The sequence below is a fragment of the Charadrius vociferus genome, unplaced genomic scaffold (assembly GCF_000708025.1).
Source record: "Charadrius vociferus isolate BGI_N301 unplaced genomic scaffold, ASM70802v2 scaffold225, whole genome shotgun sequence".
Classification (NCBI taxonomy): Eukaryota; Metazoa; Chordata; class Aves; order Charadriiformes; family Charadriidae; genus Charadrius; species Charadrius vociferus.
Window position 1 is genome coordinate 180247 of NW_009648638.1, and position 21072 is coordinate 201318.

The 21072-nt window shown below is 40.7% G+C and overlaps 2 protein-coding genes across 2 annotated transcripts in view; one reads left to right on the top strand and one right to left on the bottom strand.

Moving 5' to 3' along the window:
* Window positions 1–448: 448 nt before the first annotated feature.
* Window positions 449–2560, top strand: ROMO1 (reactive oxygen species modulator 1). Its single transcript, XM_009886317.1, has 2 exons — window positions 449–581; window positions 2371–2560. Exons 1-2 carry the CDS (start codon window positions 451–453, stop codon window positions 2477–2479), a joined length of 240 nt encoding a protein of 79 aa, XP_009884619.1. The 5' UTR covers window positions 449–450; the 3' UTR covers window positions 2480–2560.
* A 1998-nt stretch (window positions 2561–4558) lies between these two features.
* RBM39 (RNA binding motif protein 39) overlaps window positions 4559–21072 on the bottom strand; it is a 28697-nt gene continuing 12183 nt past the window's right edge. The window contains exons 6-16 of the mRNA XM_009886316.1: window positions 20070–20187; window positions 19289–19441; window positions 18588–18725; window positions 17046–17111; window positions 15983–16187; window positions 15708–15785; window positions 9952–9984; window positions 8724–8799; window positions 8463–8568; window positions 5689–5767; window positions 4559–5569 (exon numbers count right to left, since the gene is read on the bottom strand). Coding sequence (XP_009884618.1) covers window positions 5469–5569; window positions 5689–5767; window positions 8463–8568; window positions 8724–8799; window positions 9952–9984; window positions 15708–15785; window positions 15983–16187; window positions 17046–17111; window positions 18588–18725; window positions 19289–19441; window positions 20070–20187 — 1153 coding nt within the window. The 3' untranslated portion in view covers window positions 4559–5468. The remainder of the gene's footprint in view (window positions 5570–5688; window positions 5768–8462; window positions 8569–8723; window positions 8800–9951; window positions 9985–15707; window positions 15786–15982; window positions 16188–17045; window positions 17112–18587; window positions 18726–19288; window positions 19442–20069; window positions 20188–21072) is intronic.

The window sequence follows — 21072 nt, forward strand, 5'->3', positions numbered from 1 at the left end:
GGAGACGGAGGTCGCCCCTCCCGGGGGAGCCGCTGGGGCGCTCTGTGGCGCTATCCCCCGCCTCGACCTGGAATTGCCGAAGGGCATGGTTCTCTGCCCCGCTCCTTTGCCTCCGGGGCTGGTGGCAGCTCGGGGGGACGGGCCCGGCGACGGAAGCTTTGCCACGTGACGGCGGGAGCTGGAGAGCACAGCGGGAGGTGCTGAAACTGCTCTCGGAGACGTAGCGGCGCTCACAAGGACTTATGGAGCAGGGCTGGGGCACTGGCGTTACCTCCCGGGCTTTTCCTACTTGGCAGGCGAGGAAACAAGTGTGAAAGCCTGCAGAGCCTCTGGTGTGACACTTACAGGAGGCTCTGAAACGTGCGGGCCTGCTCTCTAGCCCAGTTTGGTTGTAGAAACATGTTAGAAAAAGCAGTAAATCCATGTGGGGTTTTGTGTTTTCTTTTCTAGATGCCTGTGACTGTGGGCCCATACGGGCAATCGCAGCCCAGCTGCTTTGACAGAGTAAAGATGGGTTTCATGATGGGCTTTGCAGTGGGCATGGCTGCAGGAGCGCTGTTTGGCACGTTTTCCTGTCTCAGGTATGCTGAGGAAATAACTTCCATCGACAGGTCATTACAGAGCGATAGCCAGAGAGAAATGCTCCTGCTCTGGGATTGGGAAGGGAGGTGCAGGTCTGGTCCTGTGTTGTCACGTAGGTGAAACTTTGCCAGTGCCTCCAAATTAGCCACAGTTCCAGAGCCTGCTCTCAACCGCAACCTGAAATGGGAAAGGCCAGCGATAGCAGGCATCACCTCTGGGTTGCAGCTTCAGAGACCTTTTCCTGCAGCCTGTAATGGAGGTTGTGTTGGGCAGCTGAGGCTGTGGAAGATCAGCTCCAGGAGGAGCTGGATGAATTGTCTGTACAGATACTGCAGCCCCCTCCTCGCTCTAAAACTTCCTGAGGTACTTGGCACGCTTGGGTATCTACGTCGTGGTTGCTTTGGGTGTCCGTCCTCCTGTACAGAGGCAATTACCATACTGACCCCAAGTCTTAACTGCAAGAGTGCAGGCAGAGCTGTGGCTGGCACTGGCACAATCCCACAATCCCACTGTGAATCGGAGAGGGACAATATTCCACCTTCCCCGAACATGCTGTCATGGAAACAAACAACACTCGCTGCTCCAGGTTAGCTCTTGCGCTGCTCACTGGCTGGTTTTGGCATGAAAAGGAATTACTGAAATAAGCTCTTCCATATTTTGCAGAACTCCTTCTGCTTGAGAGTTTTTAATCTGTGATTAAACAGGCGATTATTTGGTAGTGAGCCTAAATGGAGAAAAAGGCACAAAGTCTAATCTGGTAGACTTTAAAAAGTTTTCTGATCTCTCTCAGATCATGGAATCACAGAATGGTTTAGGTTGTAAGGGACCTTAAAGCCCACCTAGTCCCACCGCCCTGCCGTGGGCAGGGACACCTCCCACCAGACCAGGTTGCTCTAAGCCCTGTCCAACCTGGCCTTGAACACCTTCAGCAATGGGGCAGATTCTGGAGAAGATGTGTAAGTGGTACAGTGCTAGCAGAAAATACAGATTTAGGGTAGTTAGAAGCAGCAGTGACAGTGGTTCTGTCATACTTGAATGACACAGCTACATTACTTCCGCTGTACCATTTTTGAGGCAAAATCTCCATGTTTTAAAAATCAAGTGCCTGAAATTCCTTAGACCCTACAGTCATTTCAGTGCTTAAAAGCCAAATATTATGAGAGCTTCCTGAGAACAATTCTTTTTGCTTTGGTCTGACCTCTCAAGTAAATGGGAACTGGAGAACAGAAATGCCTCTAGATGCTTCCAGACCTTTCAGGTTTCTGTCATTAAAAATACGGTGTCAGTGGTAAATAGGAAGTTAGTTTACAACATGGTTTTGAGTTGGTGGCATTAATACTGCCACTGCAGCCAGATGGAATGGTAATGCTCAGACCCTTTGTATTATCTGGCAAGTCAAATACTTGGACAGGACAAGTAGGGGTTTTTTCCCCAAATTAAAGGTATTTGGGGCACGAGCAGGTAAAGCTGTTCCTGCTAGAGGTGTGCAGGGGGGTACAGCATCAGCTGGTACCACTGCAGGAAAAAATACACGGCATTGGCGAGGGTCCCTCAAGTGCCCCAAAGAGAACAGCTCCATTTTTGTTCGCAGTAGCTCAGGCATGGGGCACCGCAGCCTGTCTCCTTGCGGAGGCAGAAGGTATCATTTTAAATTCAGTCAGAAGAGGAGGTGTTTGATTTGGGTTGTCAGACAACCATTAGCTCGTTGTATCAGACGTTTTCTGCTACATGTCTGTTACCTGTCAGGCTTCAGCTTTTATATAATTCCTGTGTTTTTCTTTGTCTCAGGATTGGCATGAGAGGACGAGAGCTGATGGGTGGAGTTGGCAAAACGATGATGCAAAGTGGTGGGACGTTTGGGACATTCATGGCTATTGGCATGGGAATCCGCTGCTAACCTGGAGCCTGGGTTTTGTCCCGGCGTGCCCCGTCCAGCCCTTCCTCTCTGTACCATAATAAAATCTTTAGATACCTGGAAGTGAGAGCTCTTCATGAAATGAAGTACTATCCTCCTTGCTCTGCTGATTGTAAACATGCTTTTTACCAAATTCCTACTTTCCTCCCATGACAATAAGAATTAATAATCCTTTGTACTGCATTAAAGTTCTTATTTCAGACGTAAGTACAGTGCACACATTTCTCCCTTTGGTATGTGGGCAGCTCACATTCCCAACACGATGTGGAGCTGCCCCATTGCATTTGTGTATTCCTGAGCCCAGGAGAGTCTCTGTGGCTAATTCAGATCTAACTATCAAACCAGCATATTTCTCTCCTCTTGCAAAACTAGATGGGTTGAAACTGGCCCCGTTTCTGAGTTTCAGGTAGTTTGGTGCAAACGCCCTCACAGAGAGCAAGGGACCTCAGAAGGACTTGGGCAAGTCCTTCTGCAACTGAGGGCAAGCTACAGCAGCTTTGGCAGCTTCTGCCAGCCAGCCTGGCAGCACATGGGTGCAGGAAGCAGTCAAGGAACAGCACAGAACAGTTACAGCCACGCTACTAGAGCTGGAAAACATAAAATTGCTGGCAAATGGAAAACTGCTCTGGTCACATGACAGCTGAAGGTATTTTGTGATGAATCACAAGGATGACTTCGACACCAGAGGGGGAAGATTTAACTTCCCTGTCAGGCCTTGCACAATGCCTTTCCTAAAGCTGTGCTGCAAGCTACTGCATTATCTACACTGCCTCTTCCCAGCTCTGAAGGAAGCAGTCTTACACTCCGCTGTACAGCCATTGCAGAGATGGCAAGTGCAGAGCGGTAGTTGCAGCTGCCTCCAGCCATAGGAACTTGCCATGGCTTTTTTCATTCCCTCAGCAAGGGAAGGGGCTTCAGCTGTAGGAGCTGTGCTACCAGAAACGGAGTCTTTTCCTACAGTCTGCCTTAACAGGTCTGCAAGATGCTCAACGCCTCCTGGGGAGAACAGGGAATTACTCCCTGCCCTTCACCAGCCACTGCAGCCAAACTAGGTTTAGTGCTGCAATCTTCTGTTAATTGCCTTTTAGAACAAGGCTTGTCTTTGCTCCTCCTTTATGTCTGCTTAAGGATAGGACACGTAAGCAGCAGCAGAACCTGAACCAGCACCTGTACAACCATTACTTATTGCAAGTGCTGTTTCTGATTTTAAGGGAGAAACAAATCTGCCACTAAAAGTCTGCTCTCTGCTGTCATGCAGCTCAATGACCTTGGAGAAACTGCTGACAACCCCCAAGTCAAGCAACATGGCTACTCAGGAAGCACACAGGTTTTCCTCCAGCTGGCACCAGTGAATTAATGCTGCAACTAAAAAAATAAGGTCAAACAAAACTGGAGAGCAGCTTTGCTTGGCTTTCTTCAGCTGTGCTGTTACCCCGTTCTGTAGTCTGTTCCTGGCTCCTCCCCATGTTTGCCTTTGCACTACCCGTTTCCTCCCACAGCTCCCTCCTGGATTGCTGGACACCCTCTTACCTGGAAGCCAAGTCACCACCACCTTCTGTCCCAGAGCACTGGCAGCATCCCTCATCAGCCCACTGTCACCCACCAGGGTGGAACCCGCTCTCTCCACTGTTGTCAAACACAGCTTTTATTAGCCAGTGGTCACAAAGGGCAGGGAGGTGGGAAAGGGGCACTCAGAGGGCGATCCCCTGGGGCACGCTTCCCTACAGAAACTGGACTAAAAGCCAACATAAATTACTCCCACATCCCCACAATTCACAACCCTTTGTGAAAGGCAGGTGTGGAGGTGGGCAGGGGGGATGTTGTCTCTGGAGTCAATCTGAGAAAGGGCAAAAAAAACCCCAAACAACCATCCGCTGCCCGGGCAGCAAGAAAACCCCCAGGCCCTCAACAACCATGGCTGCGTAACACAGAGGGTTCAAAGCAGCAGGAACTGGCTCCTGCACTTTCTCCTAGAGGAGTCGTATTCCAAACATCTCCTGCTCACCTCCAGTCTTCAGCACACACTGCTTCATGCGCATTAGGAGAGTGGAGAAATAAAGCTTCATGAAGGCCTTTTTAAGAGAATTTTATTTGAGTGGTTCTTACAAAGATTGTTGCAATATGAAAGTCTTTGTTTGATAGAAATATCAAGCTGTCTTGTCAAACACACTGAAGTAACCCAAAAATATATTTCAGAGCTCACAGAGCTTAAAAAGAGCAAAGATTATATGCAACCAGAACAAAACACGTTTCTGTATTTCCTACCAATTTTCAGACTCGGCTGAAATCCTTCAACTGTGCCACACTGCATACATAGAAACTTAACTGGAAATGCAGAGATCGTTTTGTTTGGAAACTTAGACACACCTCACACAGTATTTACAAAGAAACTTTTACAGATACATTAATCAAAAATTACCATCAAGAAATAAAACCCTTCAATCTTTCTATTCTTACCAATTATTCAGCACAAAGCAAGCTGAGTGGCCGTCTACAGTCAGCTTTCAGTAGCCTTTACAATTTTCCATTTATACAAAACACTAAATATGTCCCTTCATAAAGTCTATCTCCGATATTAACCTTTAGCAGATCACCTACATTTAGTGAAATGTAAAATATAATTGCTGCATTAAAAGAAAGGCTTGTGAAACATTAAAAATGTCATTATGTCCCATCTGCCTTTTACAGAGAACTTGTTTTCTATGAGCTACTTCTCAGTTCCTACAGATCACCTTAGTAAATGTACAAGAATTACAAGGCAGAACAAGAAGTCAACAGCTTTGTATACAGTGGAAATGCTAGTTAGGGAGAATGAACACACTGCATTTCTGCTTAATTCATTTTATTTTTAAAGGTAGCAGGAAGTGTACACAAAATGACATTAAATCCTTTCCTTTAGTTTTATCTAAATAAAAGATAACTCAATCTTCCTCCAAAAAATAACTATGTACAAAACTGACTAAATCCATCTTCATCGTCGAACAGGAACCAGTAGCTGGGTTGCAGTCATAGAATCTGGGAAAAGGCTATGGTACGTTGGAAGAGGTACATATGCTGCTGTAATCATTTTACCTAATCACAAGATTAAAAAAAAAAAAAAAAAAAAAAAAAAAAAAAAACAAAAAACAAAAAACAGTACTTGGTCATTCCTGTAATGAATAAGTGTAGGTGTCTCTGTGAAATCCACTCACCTGCAAACCACCTCCCATGCAACGCATTTACAGCTGCAATGGCAGCAGCAATTGAAGGACATTTGACATAGACGTTGCCCTGTAACACACAAGGGTTACAGTCCATTAGAACCCTGAGAAATGTCCCACCGTCTATTCTCATGTCTTCCTTGGCATGGTCGTGATGGAGGCAAACCTGCCTCGCTGTATTCCTACTGGCATCAACCGATAGTGCAGAATGAGCATGAGAAAATGGAGTAGGAGGCAGTTTTTTACTAACACACATTACCATACTGTAACAGTTACCTTAGCACGAAACTTTTCTGAATAGGATTTTTGCAAAACAGACCAAAGGTGAGCTTAATCTGAAATCAACAAGTAATGGATTTCTTACTTGCTTGTGGTAACCATTCAAAGAGAGGATCCAATGGCTCCCGATTACAAATTTGACGCAAAATGGGAAAGCACAAGGAGTTTGGCTACCTCTACTGCAGGCTCACCATCAAGTTTTGCAAATTACCAACTTTGACCACAAACGCTTAACTAGATATGCAAGTTCACAGTCTGGTTCTCAAAGGGATTAAGCATCCCCCATTCCCTGGGGCAAGAAGGACATCCAGCACTTCAAGACAACTGGAAAATTCTCATGTATGAACTTCAGCGATGACTGAGACGAAGGGAAAAACCCCATCACAACGGGGCAAGAAGAGCCTGAGATGATAACTAATGTGAATGACAGACTGATCTTTTAACTTTGCAAGGGATACCTCAAGTTTTCTATCTGCAAATTAAGCACTAAACCAGCCTAATCTAGAATACTGCAATATTCACATTCAACAACTGCAAGACATACAGACACCCACAGTAATGTGTACGCATTTTTCTGGCTGCCTGCTTAAAAACAGAATACTACCAGTAATTCGTGCACCATGTCAGATTCTAGCTGAAAAAGACTGTACAGGAAAAGAATATATTAAGAGACAGAACCCAGCCTTCCCTTTAGCAGCCTTTGCCAGTCTGTACTAACTCTTCCCACTGTGATCATGCTCACTCCCTCTCAGGGGGGAAACTCAAGATCAGGGGCTGAAGTTCACTGCACTAAGCAATGAACACACACAGTTCTATTCTCAACCTTCCCCTGCACAAAAAGCACCAAAGCTGCTCAAGCCTTGAAATGATACAGCAACATAAAGCTTTAGGTTTTTTTAACACATCACAGTGTAGACTGGTGTGGTACACCAGACCATGTGTGCAGCTGGGGCTTTTCACCCAAACCAAATCACGTCTTCATGGCTGATTACTGACAGCCCTTCAGTCTGGCTGGAAGTCTGGCTGGCTGGGAAAGAGCCCTAAAAAGATGGGAGACAGAAACACTTAGGCGATAACGTGACCAGAATCTAAGCCTGGAAAACAAAACAGCACAGTGGAAACTTATGTTCAAATACAGTATTTTTAAATATCAGTGGGTATTTTATATCTGGGTCATCGCTGTGCTACTGTGACAAAACAGATTTCATGTAACAAACAGCCAACTCACGACACAGTAGCTGTAGTTTTTTCTTTTAAATCCACTGGCTAACGTGAACCAGATTTGCACCTCTATGTGCTCACACCCTGTGTGAGGTATGTTGACGGCTGTTGCGGTTTTTTTTGGGTCTGTGTGTTTTTTTGTCAGTGACGGTGTTTTTTCTCTATCTGTTGAAGGACACTTCGTTTTCTCTAAGGTAGTAACAGAGCAATATACTGTGGGGATGGTTTCTACCTTCCAGCAGTCCAACACAAGAGTGATGACGAAGATGACAAATGCTAGGAAGGATTGTATGTTGTTTTATGTACTAGACTGCAGCTCATCTCTAACATCCCAGTAATCCATGTGAAAGGGTTTCAGGTGACAAAGAGCTTTCTGTAGAAGCAGCACAACGATAACAAAGGTTTGTGAGTGTCAAGTGCATTACCAGGGCAGAACAATCCCATCTAAGCAATACTGACACGGCCAGTAGTGTAGATTTCAACCTCGCACAATGGAATGGAGACTCCCGGGGTCTGATGGTTAGACATCAATCTGACTAAGAGAGCATTTGAAAACTGTACTTCAGTTTGGGCTTTGAATTCTATATAAACGGGGTTCATGAAGGCTCAATCTCTTTACAGACCTTCCACAGTTTATGTTCCAAGACCTAAAATACAGGGGAAGAGATAACCAGTCTGGGGGATTGTGTAAACAAAGTGAACACAGAAGAAAAATGCCCTTTTAACACTCAGGCTAAGTCCCTCAAACAGGCATTAACTTGTAGTCGTCTGCATCAGTACCCTTTTTCTCCTCCCTGTTCTAACTCTAGGTGCCCCCACTGCAAGACTTCAGCATTACTAGTGAACACAACTGCTGCCAAGCATGGGATTAGGCACATGTTTCACTGCACCTTTTAAGTCTCGTGAAGCAGGGTGTCCTTTGTGCTAAAGCCTGTATTCTCCAGAAACAGAGGCAACTGGAAGTCCCCGGCTTTTGGGAAATGCCCAGCTTAAGGGAAAAGCCAAACACCAGAATTAGAGAGGTCATGACTCTTCAGCCTGTATTTCCACAGGAACATCAACTGTGTAAATCTGCAAGAGCAGACTGCCGCACCAGAAACTGCTCTCACACCTGCATTCAAGTTACACACTCAAAACAGGAGGGAACCACATACATTCTGCAAAAACTGCAAAGTAACTTCAAGAAATTTAGATTCGGTTTAGGAGAAGAAAAAAAAAAAACAAACAAAAAGACCACACACCAAAAAACCAGGAACCAGGCATACCTGAGCTGAGTTTTTGTCTACATAGATGTGGATAACTCCTCCATGTTTGTTACATTCCTCAATCACATCATCTTTAATTTCGGTATCCCAGCCAGCTTCTTCTTCACTGTAGGGGAAGAACAGTAGAGAGATGGAATTGTTATCACTTGGACAAAATCCGCCCCAAAACCCATATAAAAAAAACAAAACAAAACACTGCAAAGTACTAATTCCTTTCTCAGATGTTAAAGTCATCAACAAATGCCAAACAGAAACACTTACGTTTGAGGATTAAACATGTTGGAAAGCTGGAAGCACTGTGTTGCAAGTGGTTGTACAGAAGCAGCTGCAGCCAGAACTGTTGTAATGGAAAAAAACAGTAACAAATCTAAGAACCCACTACGCACGGCTCCAATTTAAATGAGTATTTTCTATCTATTCTTTAAAATCCCAACATTCAGCAGTAACAGCAACAGTTGTAACTAAACAGAAAAGTGAAGGCAGGAAAGCCAAACTTGTAACTAGACACTATCTATGATAGAGAAATTTTCAATTGATCGATATAGAAAATAGCACAGATGAACTACAGTTAAAGCTGAAAAGTGAAAAGATATCCCTGTACAGGGGTTTTGGCAGATTTTCAATTTAAACATTTAAATGCTGATATGTGCATCTTCACATGCATCTCAAAACTCTGAGTTGTATGCCAGCAGCACCTTTAATCTTTTTTCTCCTCACAGAAGCCACGCAGCAGCTCTGGATGGAGTGGCACCACCCATCTGACTTCAGAGGAAGAGACAGACATCTTTGAGAATTCTCAAAATGTATTTTAAGCATGCTGAATTATCCTTCAAAAAAATACATCTGTACTTTTGTCCCTTGGAAACATGTAACATAGGAAATATTTGACAACTCAAATTATAAGTATTTTAACTGTAGAATAGATCTATACCGTTTCCCAGGAACTACAAAATTATTATTGTTGCTCATCAGCATGCTACATCTTATTAAAAGATAAGCGCTGTCCTATAGGCTCCCCTTTCCCTAGGCTGTCAGCTTCTGTTAATTTAGCTGAAATAATGGCCACCTTCTGTCTACATATGCAGAAATTAAGGGGTTGCGCAGTCAGAGTAAAATGATGACTAATCCAGGGACAGTAATGCCAAACTCCTGATTCTCAAATTACCTTTCTAGTCCCTACCTCTAAGGCAGGAAAAACCCCACCCCCAACCAAACCCACAAACCAAAACACAAACCCACACATTTTCTAGGACTAACATATGGCTGGGGAATGTTACCAACACTGCGGAAATGCTACAAAGAAAAGGCAAAGTGTTTAACATACATTCTGTTATTTTCAGTCAATAATCGATAAATAGTAGGATTCCTACAGACACTAAATACACTATAATTTCTCAGGCTGTTGGCAACCACTACACTAGAAGCATTTCACTTAGAGATATCTGCAACAAAACCTACTGCTGACAAGTTGTATCAAATGCTAGTTTACCTTCATTCTGCTGAGATAGTCTTGTCTGCAAATCTAAAGAAAAATACACAAAAATGAATTAGTACGCTCGCCGGCATTACTGTATCATCACCTGCCAGCCAGGTTGTTTAGCTTGTTTGTCTGTGGTTAAGAGCTTGTTCTTAAGAGTACCTCAACCCACTCCCACTGTTCCTCTCCAGCTGTGAGCAGCTTCACTAATTTCAGCTGGAATATTCTGTACTTGATAGAGATTCCATCACCACAAAGGAAAGCATATTTCAAAGAGAAACAATACCTTAAGAAGAAAGACATAAGCATGTCCTTTAAGTCAATGTATCATTTCCACCTTGCCTTTGCTGTGCTTTAACTCTTTGCAACACATACTTTGTTCCATGAGAAAATAATTACAGCAATTCTTACAGACATTAGAAGTTTGGCATCTTTACTAACACAAAGCATGTAAGCACACAGTTGTCCAAATGTGACGTTCTGAAAGCAGTTACCAAATTGAATTTCAAGGACAATAAAGTGTTATTTTACCTGTTATCTTTTCATATAAATGTCATAATGACAAGTTACTTTGGTATTTTTCAAATTCAAAACATTTTCAAGTGTTCAGAGCATTAATTTGCCAAGAAAATACTAATTACTTGTTTAATAACATACAGCTGACCCAATTTGAAGTAATAGGAACAGACAAATGCAGAGTTTCTAACCATTTCCAAGTTTATGACTCCAATACTCAACATTTTAAGCCAACAGAAACCTTCAGAATGCAAGAAATGTAAGCATAAGCATCTTCATTTATGTTCCAATTTAATTCACACAAATACAAGGAGTCAGAAGACTGAAGTTAACCATCATCTTCATTCACTTGTTTAGAAATCAGTGAAGTGATGGACCCCAAGCATGCTTCCAAGCTTACTTGGAAATACCTCAAGGTATCAAGTATCAACATACTTCTTCCCTTTTTAATAAGCCCTCCTCCACAACACGGGGGGACCTACAGGAGTGCATTTCTGAGCTCTAAGTATTTGGTAGCAAGAGCCCCAAAGACATGTATTCTTCAAGTGCCTTCCCAAGTGATTTCCATAGAAGAACACATACTGGGAGCCACAATGAAACATTCGAGATGGAAGGAGCAAGCCCTGAAGGTTGAGCTGTAACAAGAATTGGCTACATTTAGCTTGTTTTGCATCTGCACCTGAACACAAAGAAATCCTCAACTCCATAGAGTGGGAAATACCATAATGGGGAAGATTGTCTTAGCCTGTATTCTCTGCCAAAACTGCATGGATTTGGCCAGATCCGTAACTGATTACTCAGTTAATTACTACCCAAACATTTTGTAAACAAATGTGTTTAAGCAAATATAATAAACCCCAAAGTCTCTGAAATCACTCTGGTCAGATGAGGACAGAGACTTCTCCCTCTGCAATTCTGACAGAACTGCGCATGTATATCGTGTACAGCTGAACTCACCACGTGTTGGCCAGCCTGGGGCTCTGCAGCCCACTGCTCCAGGCCACCTGCACCAAAAATGACAAATCTACACACATCACCAGCTCACACTCTGTCTAGGGCCAAGAGTCAAATCTCTTCTAAACATGGGAAGATCAACTAACAGTATTTGGCAACAATTTCATAGGTTAATTATCTACCACTGGTTAATTATCAACCACCCCTGAAACATCACCCCTGTCCATCAAATGTATCAACTAACTGAATTTTCTTGTTGCTCATAACTGAAGAATGGTCCTCTCCTCTCACTTCTAAATTCACTCAGAATTTAGAAATTCATTGTCGCTTTTCACTGTCAACTCCTATTCTTCCCTACATGCAGTTTTAAATACTGTGTGAAAACTAAAATTAATACATCTGTCAAGTCAAGATCAGAGTAACTTTTTCAGTATGTTTTGTATATATAATCTGTAAGAGTAGAAAGTTTAGCGTGCCTAAGAAGTATATGCTTAGTACAGAGAAAGCAAAATACAGAAGTATCTATCAAAGCGTTTTGTGTCTTATAGCAAAATGAAGTTGCGTGTTTATTTTGAAATGCAGATAGCTTTAAATAAACAAAAGCATGCCAAGTATTCCCCAGTTTTCTAACTATTTACAACAGAGCAGCAGATCAAATAGAGGACATGGATGACAACACCTATTTGTCCCTCTATTGTCTATTTATCATAAACAGATAGTTCCTTCCCCAAAAGTTAAGGAATGTTTTGTCCCACAAAGCATTAGAACAACATTCTGTAGCCTCATGGATATTTTAAGTTTTGGACTTTCAGATAAAAGTTATTAGAGAACAGAAATACACAGCTACAACTGCTTTGCTTCAATTCTTTTTCCTGCTGGAATTTTCTCCATGGGAATAATGTCTGAGTTCTCAGGTTTCCCATAAAACTAACTCTTTAGCTTCCCTATTTTAGTCTTAGGCAACCCATTTTGAACATGGGTAACCAGAACTGTTCACGAATGTGCAGGTAGCATCTCAGGCACACAAGTATGCTACATCTAGGAACACAGCTGCCCTTTCAAAAACACATCACGCTGACAGTTCATATTCACTCACTGTGAACTGGAATACTTTGATATTTTCCTCCTCCTTGGCCACCTTTCACCGCTAAGCTCCCAGGCTATATAACTAGAATTTGTTTCAATCCTGAACAGATGAAGGATTACAATGTCCCAAGAATCCCTTACTGATAGCACCTCGGTATTTGCTCACCTCACTCCTACTCTTGTTGACTGTTGTTACTCATCTAAATATTAAACAAGATCAGCCCAACATCTGAATTTTGGCTTCAACAACAGCCTCTAACCTTCCCAGCTTTTACCTGAAAAAACCCCTTTTTCTTTGAGCCCGCTTCTTTACACATCTTTACACAGTACTTCCTGTACTACCCTCTTCTCTAGTTGAATAACTCCCAAATGACACAAGTCAAAAGTTCAGAGAAGAGTTCTACTACTGCTCTTCCGTCCAGGAAAGTCAGTTTTACCACAGACTGTTAGTCTTTAAATGCCATTTCTCTGAAAGTACGCTATACTTTAATATTCTCCACTTTCCCCATCTTTAGTATAACTTTTGAAGGAGAGAAGTGAAGTCAGAGTAACAGGACTGGAAACCGGCCAGCTTATTTTCTTCTGCCTTCCTTTTAAGCGTAGGTAATTTAGAATTAATGTTCCAGCTATATACTGTACCACAGATTTTAAATATTTATTCACAATACCAGATATCAGACATCATATTTCATGTACCTATTCCCTCACTAATTTGATCTGAGTTTTCTTACTACTCTGAACTGAGTACTTTCAGCTCTTATTTTTAGTTTTGCCTTGTGAATAATTTTTTTCTTTTCCTAGCTTATCTTCCTCAAATTCCAAACTTTATGACCAGTGTCCCCACAAGAGGCAATAAGATTGTACTGGAACATCTCAGGAGTACTTTTTCATTCAACCTCAGCCCCACTTCCATTTTGTTCTTTTCAGGAGTCGGTAAACCTTCACCGATGTTTTCACGTCTTTTACAAGGTCTAACTCTGACTGTTCACAGGTAATTCTCATTTTATCTATTTCCCAAACTAAAAATATTATTTTATTATCAGTCCTTTTTTCTATTTTTCATATGGTCTGTGCTTATTCCTTGTATCTTTTGAGGCAGTCAATCACCCAGTTCAGTGTGGAGCCCATTTTTAAAAGGACTGTTTCCTCTTTCTGTGGAATACAGATCCAATATAGCATTAGCAATTTGGAACTGAAGAAAATTTGTATATAGTGCCTGTTCAAACACCCAAGTTGCTTAGACCAGATGACTTCATTGTCTTGTTTCTTCAAGCACCGCTTTTGAAATCAGAAGCCTTAGTCACAGACCTGTTTTGTTTATCCTTCCATTTAAACTTGAGCAACTCATGATCCCTCAAGTCAATGGTCATTTCTATTCTCATCCATAACATCTTCATTACTTACCAAATTGAGTTTAAAATAGCATCCCCTCTTCATGAGTCAGTGAGTGTTTGATGAAGAAATTTGTCGGATATCACATCCAGGAATATCTGGGCCCCACCATTATTACTAGCAATTCTTCTCCAATCTGTATCAGGGAAGTTAAAGTCTCCCATAATGACATAATTCCTGGTAGTAATTTTCTCTAACAAGAGTAAAGAGATCTTTAATCCATAACCAAATCTCACTTCAGGGATAGCTCATTACTATGGTAGTAAAAAGCTTCATCTTTTTCCAAAGTTACTTAAGTTGCACATGTCTGCATTACTCCTTTTGCACAATACAAGTGGAATAAACAATGCTACTCCTACCACTTTTACTTCTACAATTATTAACATGCACATTCTTCAAAATCCTCTGTTCGGCCTTATCATTTATACCTCCACAGCCATGTTTTCTCATACTGATTCCATGCTATCCTAACATTTCAGCTGCATCAGACATTTTTGGCCATGTTCCTCATTTGGGGAGTTTGTATTTCTTTGGTTTATTTGTTTCAAATATGGGAGTGGGGAAAATATTGGTGTTTTTTAAAAGTATTTCTCTCATTTCTAATTGACTACACCTGTTTCCAAGCAAGACTGTCACACCACTTTATCACCGACATTAAAGGTGATCTAATGGTAGTGTTGTTTACCTTTCTTTCTCTTTCTGGACCAGACATGTTTTTCCCTTACACTGTTTTTTTTTGTCTTTTTCTTCTCAGATAGAGCAGAAAACCTTATTCCACAACCCACATTTTTCTTTCACTAGACAGTTCCTTTTCCTTCCAAGGGTATACATCTAGAGAAAGACCCTATTATATTCTTTTAGCAACTGTCTACACTTTCATGTGCAGGCTCTTCTCAAAACTGCACCTGAACTTCAGCAACATCATTCAGATATGTATCTTAAGTCGGAATCACTTCTGTCACAAACTCTGCTGGGAGACATACAAAACAATGCCACATTCTTTCTTGATTTCCTGACACTTCTCCCACATTCTGACATCTAATTATTTGTGATATTCTAGTCTTTTCTACTGCTATGTCAGTTTCATGCCCTTTGTTCTCATATTAATAAAAAGAAGAAATTCCATTCTGCAAATTCGTAATCTCCTGCAGGAGGTTTCTCATTGCTCTACTTCTGAAGCCCTCTTGAACAGTTTGTTGTTTAGGCCAGCTATGAACTAGCCACAGCAATCATATCCTCAGCCTCAATCCCTCTCACAAAATAAAATATCAGTAACACTTCCAACATACCCACTTACAGAACACACAAACTATAGCCAATTCCAAGCAACACACAAATTCCCTGATGTACAGTGTCCTTCCTCACCAGGACACACACTGCATAAACCTAACGTGACTGTAGTCTTAGTTGCCATGTCCTCCATAAAGTCCTAATAAACTTCTTGCCCCTGGTACAGCTCCGTTTTTTTTCCAGCAGGGTCAATCCCTTTCCAGTGATGAACCTGCCATTTTTAACAGTCAACTTTTATGCTGCAGTAGAACATAGACACCCCCATTAGTACAGGGAATAGTAAAGTTAAAGAGATGAAGGCTTGGGACAAATTAAGTGAACTACAACAGATTTGCCAAAAATAACACAGAGTGAATCACGCCCATCAAAGCTGTCATATACTGTCACTGTTTATTTGCTCATAGATTTGCAGAGTTTTACAGTTTGTAAAACATGCTGTTCTCATTTTAAAAGATCACAAAATGTAGTTAAGTACTTCATCTCAAAATTATAAAGCATTTTTGAAAAATAAATAGGTCATCGTTTCTTACCTGCCACAGCTCCAAATGCCAAAGATCCACTCATCTGCAGAGCCTGCTGTGCAGCTGGGGGAATCTGCAAGCCAGTACCTACAACGGAACATGAACGTACCTCGTAGCAAGCACTTTTCACTCAGCCATGCAGTAATGCAAGTAGCTGAAATCTTACTGTTGTCGAAAGCTTAAGACTACTATTCCATGCATTTAGCATAATATTCTGTGGGTGTATCAATTCAAATTCTGTGATCTTCCGGTTTTTCACACTTCCAATTAATCATCACACATACCTTCTGCAAGTCTTGCCATCAACTGAAGGCGACCAGTTGTTCCCAAGTCAATTCCAGTCCGTTCCAACTCATCACTGTCCAAAAATGAACTAGCACTGGAAGCATCAGTGCGCTCAGTTACATGTCCAACTTTCATTGGCCGACCAGCCAGCTCAAATCCATTGAGTTGTTCCAAGGCCTTTTTGGCACACTCAGAGTCTGAGAACTGCAGATTGGAAAAATATAAATTCAGTAATACTGCCTACAGGATTCAGCAACTCTTCTACTGTATGTAATACCCAGAGTTACAAAAACATTAGAAACACTAAATTTAAGGTAACAGTAGCTACAAGCTAACTTAAATGTGCTCAATATTTTCCGTTTAAACTGAACATATCCAAGTCTGGGTGTTTCTCATATTTAGTTAAGAATATATTCAAATACGTATTATTGTTGAAACTAGAGCATCTAGATATTGCAACAGAAGCTATGGTTGTGGGTCTCTTTCAACACCTTCCAAGAACGACAGTCACTTCCTTTGTAACATTATAACTGCCATGCATTTATTGGCTATTCTTAACAGATGTTCTGCGTTATGTGTAACATCAAATTAATTAATTTTGTCAGTTATATTTGTCATATTAAATATATATAAGTTCACAAAATTATGTATCTGAGGGGAAAGAGGAAAGATGTTTTCAACTGAAAGTTGCAGCCTCTAAGAGTTTATTTCCCCTAAAAAAAAAATCTCAAATTCAATCATTTTCACAGCACTGTGGAAATGCCAGTTTTTACTAGTATCTTTGCCTGTAGAAGACAGCATTGCTTTACCAGATACTGACCACTATACTATATATATATATATATACATACTAACAATATACTATAGTATACTATTCCATTCTAAACATGTGCGCTGTTCAACCGCAATACCCACAGAGAATTGGCAGAAACAAAGGCCACTGCTGCATGTCCCGCAACATAACATTTCTAGACTTAACAGACACTGCTAAGTAAGATATACTACTACGTGGGAAGGTTACACTCAGAAATTGTCTAAGAAGTCTGGCAATTCTAGTGATACCGTAATAAATCCATATCCTTTTGAGCGTCCAGTTTCACTATCCATCATCAGCTGAATGCTTTCAATCTAAAAATAAGAATAAAGCTATTTATTATCAGGTATTTTGGATAAATCACAAGGTATCAAAACAAACCCGAATACAGCCCTGCCAAATACATAAATGTGAAACCACTTTTTTTTAAATTGGTTCCTCATTCCTTCCTCAAATCAAAATTAGCATACAGGCTGCTACATACATACTCTGATGTACAGAAGCAAGTAAACATTTATCCCTTGAGTCCAGCTACAGGCAGAGGCTTGGTCCTGATGCAACATTCTAGCAATGAGCATGCAGACATCATCAAATCCAACTGAGACACTATAGTTATGGCATCTCATACACTGAGAAACTCCATTTTACAGAGTAAGAAAAGCAGTTTGTGTTACTTGGACCAGCGGCTTTACAAAAAGGTGCATATTTTAAATAATTAATTACTGTCGTATGGGAATGCCTAGAAGTTAACAGTTACTGAATTTAAATCATTAGTAAGTCTTCCATGAGCCGTTAAATAGTGTCAGCAACACAGAATTATAAGGAAGAACTGAGTTTTAGACTGTGGAATCAGGAGAAGGAAAAACCTTCACAAGCTCTACATGTAAGCCTCCTAAACTACATTAATCCTGCCAGACCTTGAGAACAAAATAAGAACAGCTATGTGCATTAAAATGTAATAAATTGCTGCAATTTTCCAGGCTTTTGCAGAACAGAAAGGGATACACATACTGAATCTGCGTAAAGCACTGTTACAGTATGTATGAAGCAGGTTAATATCCAAAGATAGTACGATTTTTTTTTCCATTAAGCAGCATATTAAGTATATTGCTTTTCCCCTATCGAAAAAATTATATACCCATGACACCTTAGTTAGCACAGTACGGCTAACATTTATTATGATTCCACCAGAAACCAGATTTGATGTGCTCACTTCCAAACCTCGCTCTACAAAAAAATGTCACCATGCTGCAAACTGGGGCATAACAATCAGGAGCGAAGAGGTGCCTGTGTCAGAGCTGTACAGGACACACTGCTAGTTCATGGTAGTAACATGAGCTATAACTTAAGCAAAAATCCTCAGACACAAATGAAACTACTACATTCACAGTGAACAGAACTCAGAGCTGATTCTGTGCTTTGTGCTTAAACCTGTGAAATTGGGCCTCCATTCACAATAACATGGGGCAGGGATTGGGATATTTACGAGCTGCAGAAGCACGATCTGAGGCCAGGATTTCGGGGGCTGATGTTTTTTTGTTTTGTAATTTTAGGTACCCTCATAAGACCTGCCATTCAAAAAAATCACTGGACCACATCACAAATCAAGGTTCTCCAATCCTAACTATGTATCTAAAGCCTTGTGGATGTACAGGCACAGAAGAGCAGGAAAAAGAAACAAGCTTTGTAGGTGCGAAGCTGAATTATTTCCCAAAGCTGTGAGTGCTATACAACTAATGTAGGTTTTTCAGATAAACTACTGTAACACAACAGGCCAAATTAAAATTTACCCTGCCAAATGGCTCAAAAATTCCTCGAAGCATATCTTCAGTTATATTGAAGTGTAACGATCCCACATAGAGCCTCATAGGACCAGCACTGCCCTTCTGCAGATTATTTGCCATTGCTGCTGCTCTGTTTTTCTCTGCCTAAGAAAAGGAAAAAGAGAAAAACTCACCTTGTGTAAGAATTCAACAAAACACCCTAACATAAGCAGTATACATCTACCAGACTAAAGCTAGCAGATTCACCAAAAAATACAAGCTGTTTTATAATCTGCCAACTATCCACTGGACTTTAACATAAAAATCTATGAAATCCAAGACCATGAGCCGGTGTAGACACACAGCTTCCAGAAGTCTTCAAGGTGAACAACTTCATGCAGAATTCTGGCCTGTATCTAGTAAATTAACACTTCACTTTTCACATATACGGGGAAACGTACATAATATATACTGTAATACTGTAACACTATTACAGTTTCATTATTACTACTTAACATCTGTATTTTCAAAATGCATTTATATCACTTTGAATTGCTTTCATTTGCCCATCAACCATCGGGAACAAAGGTCATTTATGACTAGCTTAATCATTCTTGTTTAGGTTTTCTAAATGTTCAATGGTAACCAAATTTTCAAACAGTAAGTTTTCCAGCAAGATAAAAGAGGCACCACTCAACACGAATAAAGTGAGATTTATGACCCCTTACCTGTGATGCCTGTACTATGATTGGTACACCCAAGACTCTCTGTCCAGTTAGTCCGATTGCCAGAGGCACTGAACTGACATCAACAAATTCTACATAAGCAATTCCCTTTGAACGCCTGGAATTTCTGTCTGAAATCATTCGTACATCACGAACCTGAAAGGCAAGTACAGAAATGCTGTTAGAGACAGATGAAAAAAACAAAACCTACTGCAGTCCATTTCTCAGAAAGGTACTAATGACCAGTCAATTATTTGCCAAGCCAAGGGCTTTGTAATTATGCCAGAAATCTAGAGTAGCATAAAGCTATTTTAACAAACATACCCCAGAGGCAAGCTAGCATTAAAAGCTGCCATTCAAAGTCAAATGTAGTATGTTACAGGAACAGGGGCAATAGAATATTTGCAGTACTGTGATGCTTTAAGCCAGAACCTTACAGCTGATGGAACACATAAAGTTTTTGAAAATTAAAAGTGAAATTAATTTTTAAAGTACACTAAAACTGATAGACCTATCTGCAAAAGACAAACTTCAGTAAAATGAAGTTGTTTGAATCAGAATTGCATTGTTACATTCTGCATCACATCACACACTGAACAATGAACTCCTGATAAATTATGTTTTCATGTTCAGAGACTTTAAGAATTAGTGGGTCATCATTCATCCCCCTTTTTCACCTGTATGAAGCTCCAGAAAGCCACTTTCTTACAGTTCTGCCAGAATATCAATCCTGTACTAGGACAGCATGAGGAAGTATTCAGAATCATTTTAATCTATTAATTACCTTCCCTACTGTAGAAAAAAATTCTTCCAGGTCTCTCGGTCGAATTCTTGCAGCCAGCTGCATGCAGAATACTGTTCGAGCATCCCTCTCTTCAGGGGTAAGATTATCAATAGGTTCTCTGGAAAGAAGGAAGTTCAGTTAAAAAATAATCTGAATTAAGATAACTCATCTCTGGACAATGCATGAAGCTTTAAATAATCAGTACTTCAAAGTCTGATGAGGGAAAAAACACCTGCCATATTAAAAAAGGCAGGGTCAAGAACTGAAGAGAATGCCTACTATTAATATACTAATAACAACAACAATAATAATAATATTTACTTTTTTAACATGAGTGTTAAACATCCTGTTTCAACTGGAAGCATTAAATATGACTGGAAAATTGTACTTCAAGTACAGAAGCCCCAACAAAACAGAGGTGCCATTTTGCTACTGTGCAGAATAGGTCACAATACCACTAGGTAGCTTGCAGTCGATGAGATGAAATGACAGCTAAGCAAAGGAAAATGGGATTAAATAGCACAGACTAGCTGTCTGAACTCTCAGACAAGTAGTACGAGCTTTATTTTGTGGCTTTGCAAACTAAAATCTTACATCTACGCAGTCACTTTGGAGCCACTACAGTCACTGCACAAACAATGCTGACACCTATACAAACAGAATTCCTGTTTTATAGTTTCAGCTTGTTAACCCACGAAAAAGTATGAACAGTGAATAATTACTCTCATCCTTGATGTCAGAAGCACTAGATTACTTTTATTTCTATACTGATCACTAGCTAAAATTAGATGCATTACTTTTAAGGAGTTAAAGCTTCAAATCTAAAAGAAAAATCTGACTTGTACTTAAGTACAGGACAGAATTAGCACGCTGGATCCTGGACTGAGTTTCCAATCATGTAAAATGTATTTATGTTGTTATAAACATTAAAAAAGAATCATCGAGAATACACAAGAAAAATTTAAGTTATCTCAGTAAGAGTTTGGTAATAATTAAAAAAAAA

Excerpts from the sequence above, each read along its gene's own strand:
- ROMO1 (XM_009886317.1), top strand. The coding sequence starts at position 451 with ATGCCTGTGACTGTGGGCCCATACGGGCAATCGCAGCCCAGCTGCTTT. Across the intron at positions 582-2,370 it reads GGCACGTTTTCCTGTCTCAG|GATTGGCATGAGAGGACGAG; the intron begins GTATGCTGAGGA and ends TCTTTGTCTCAG.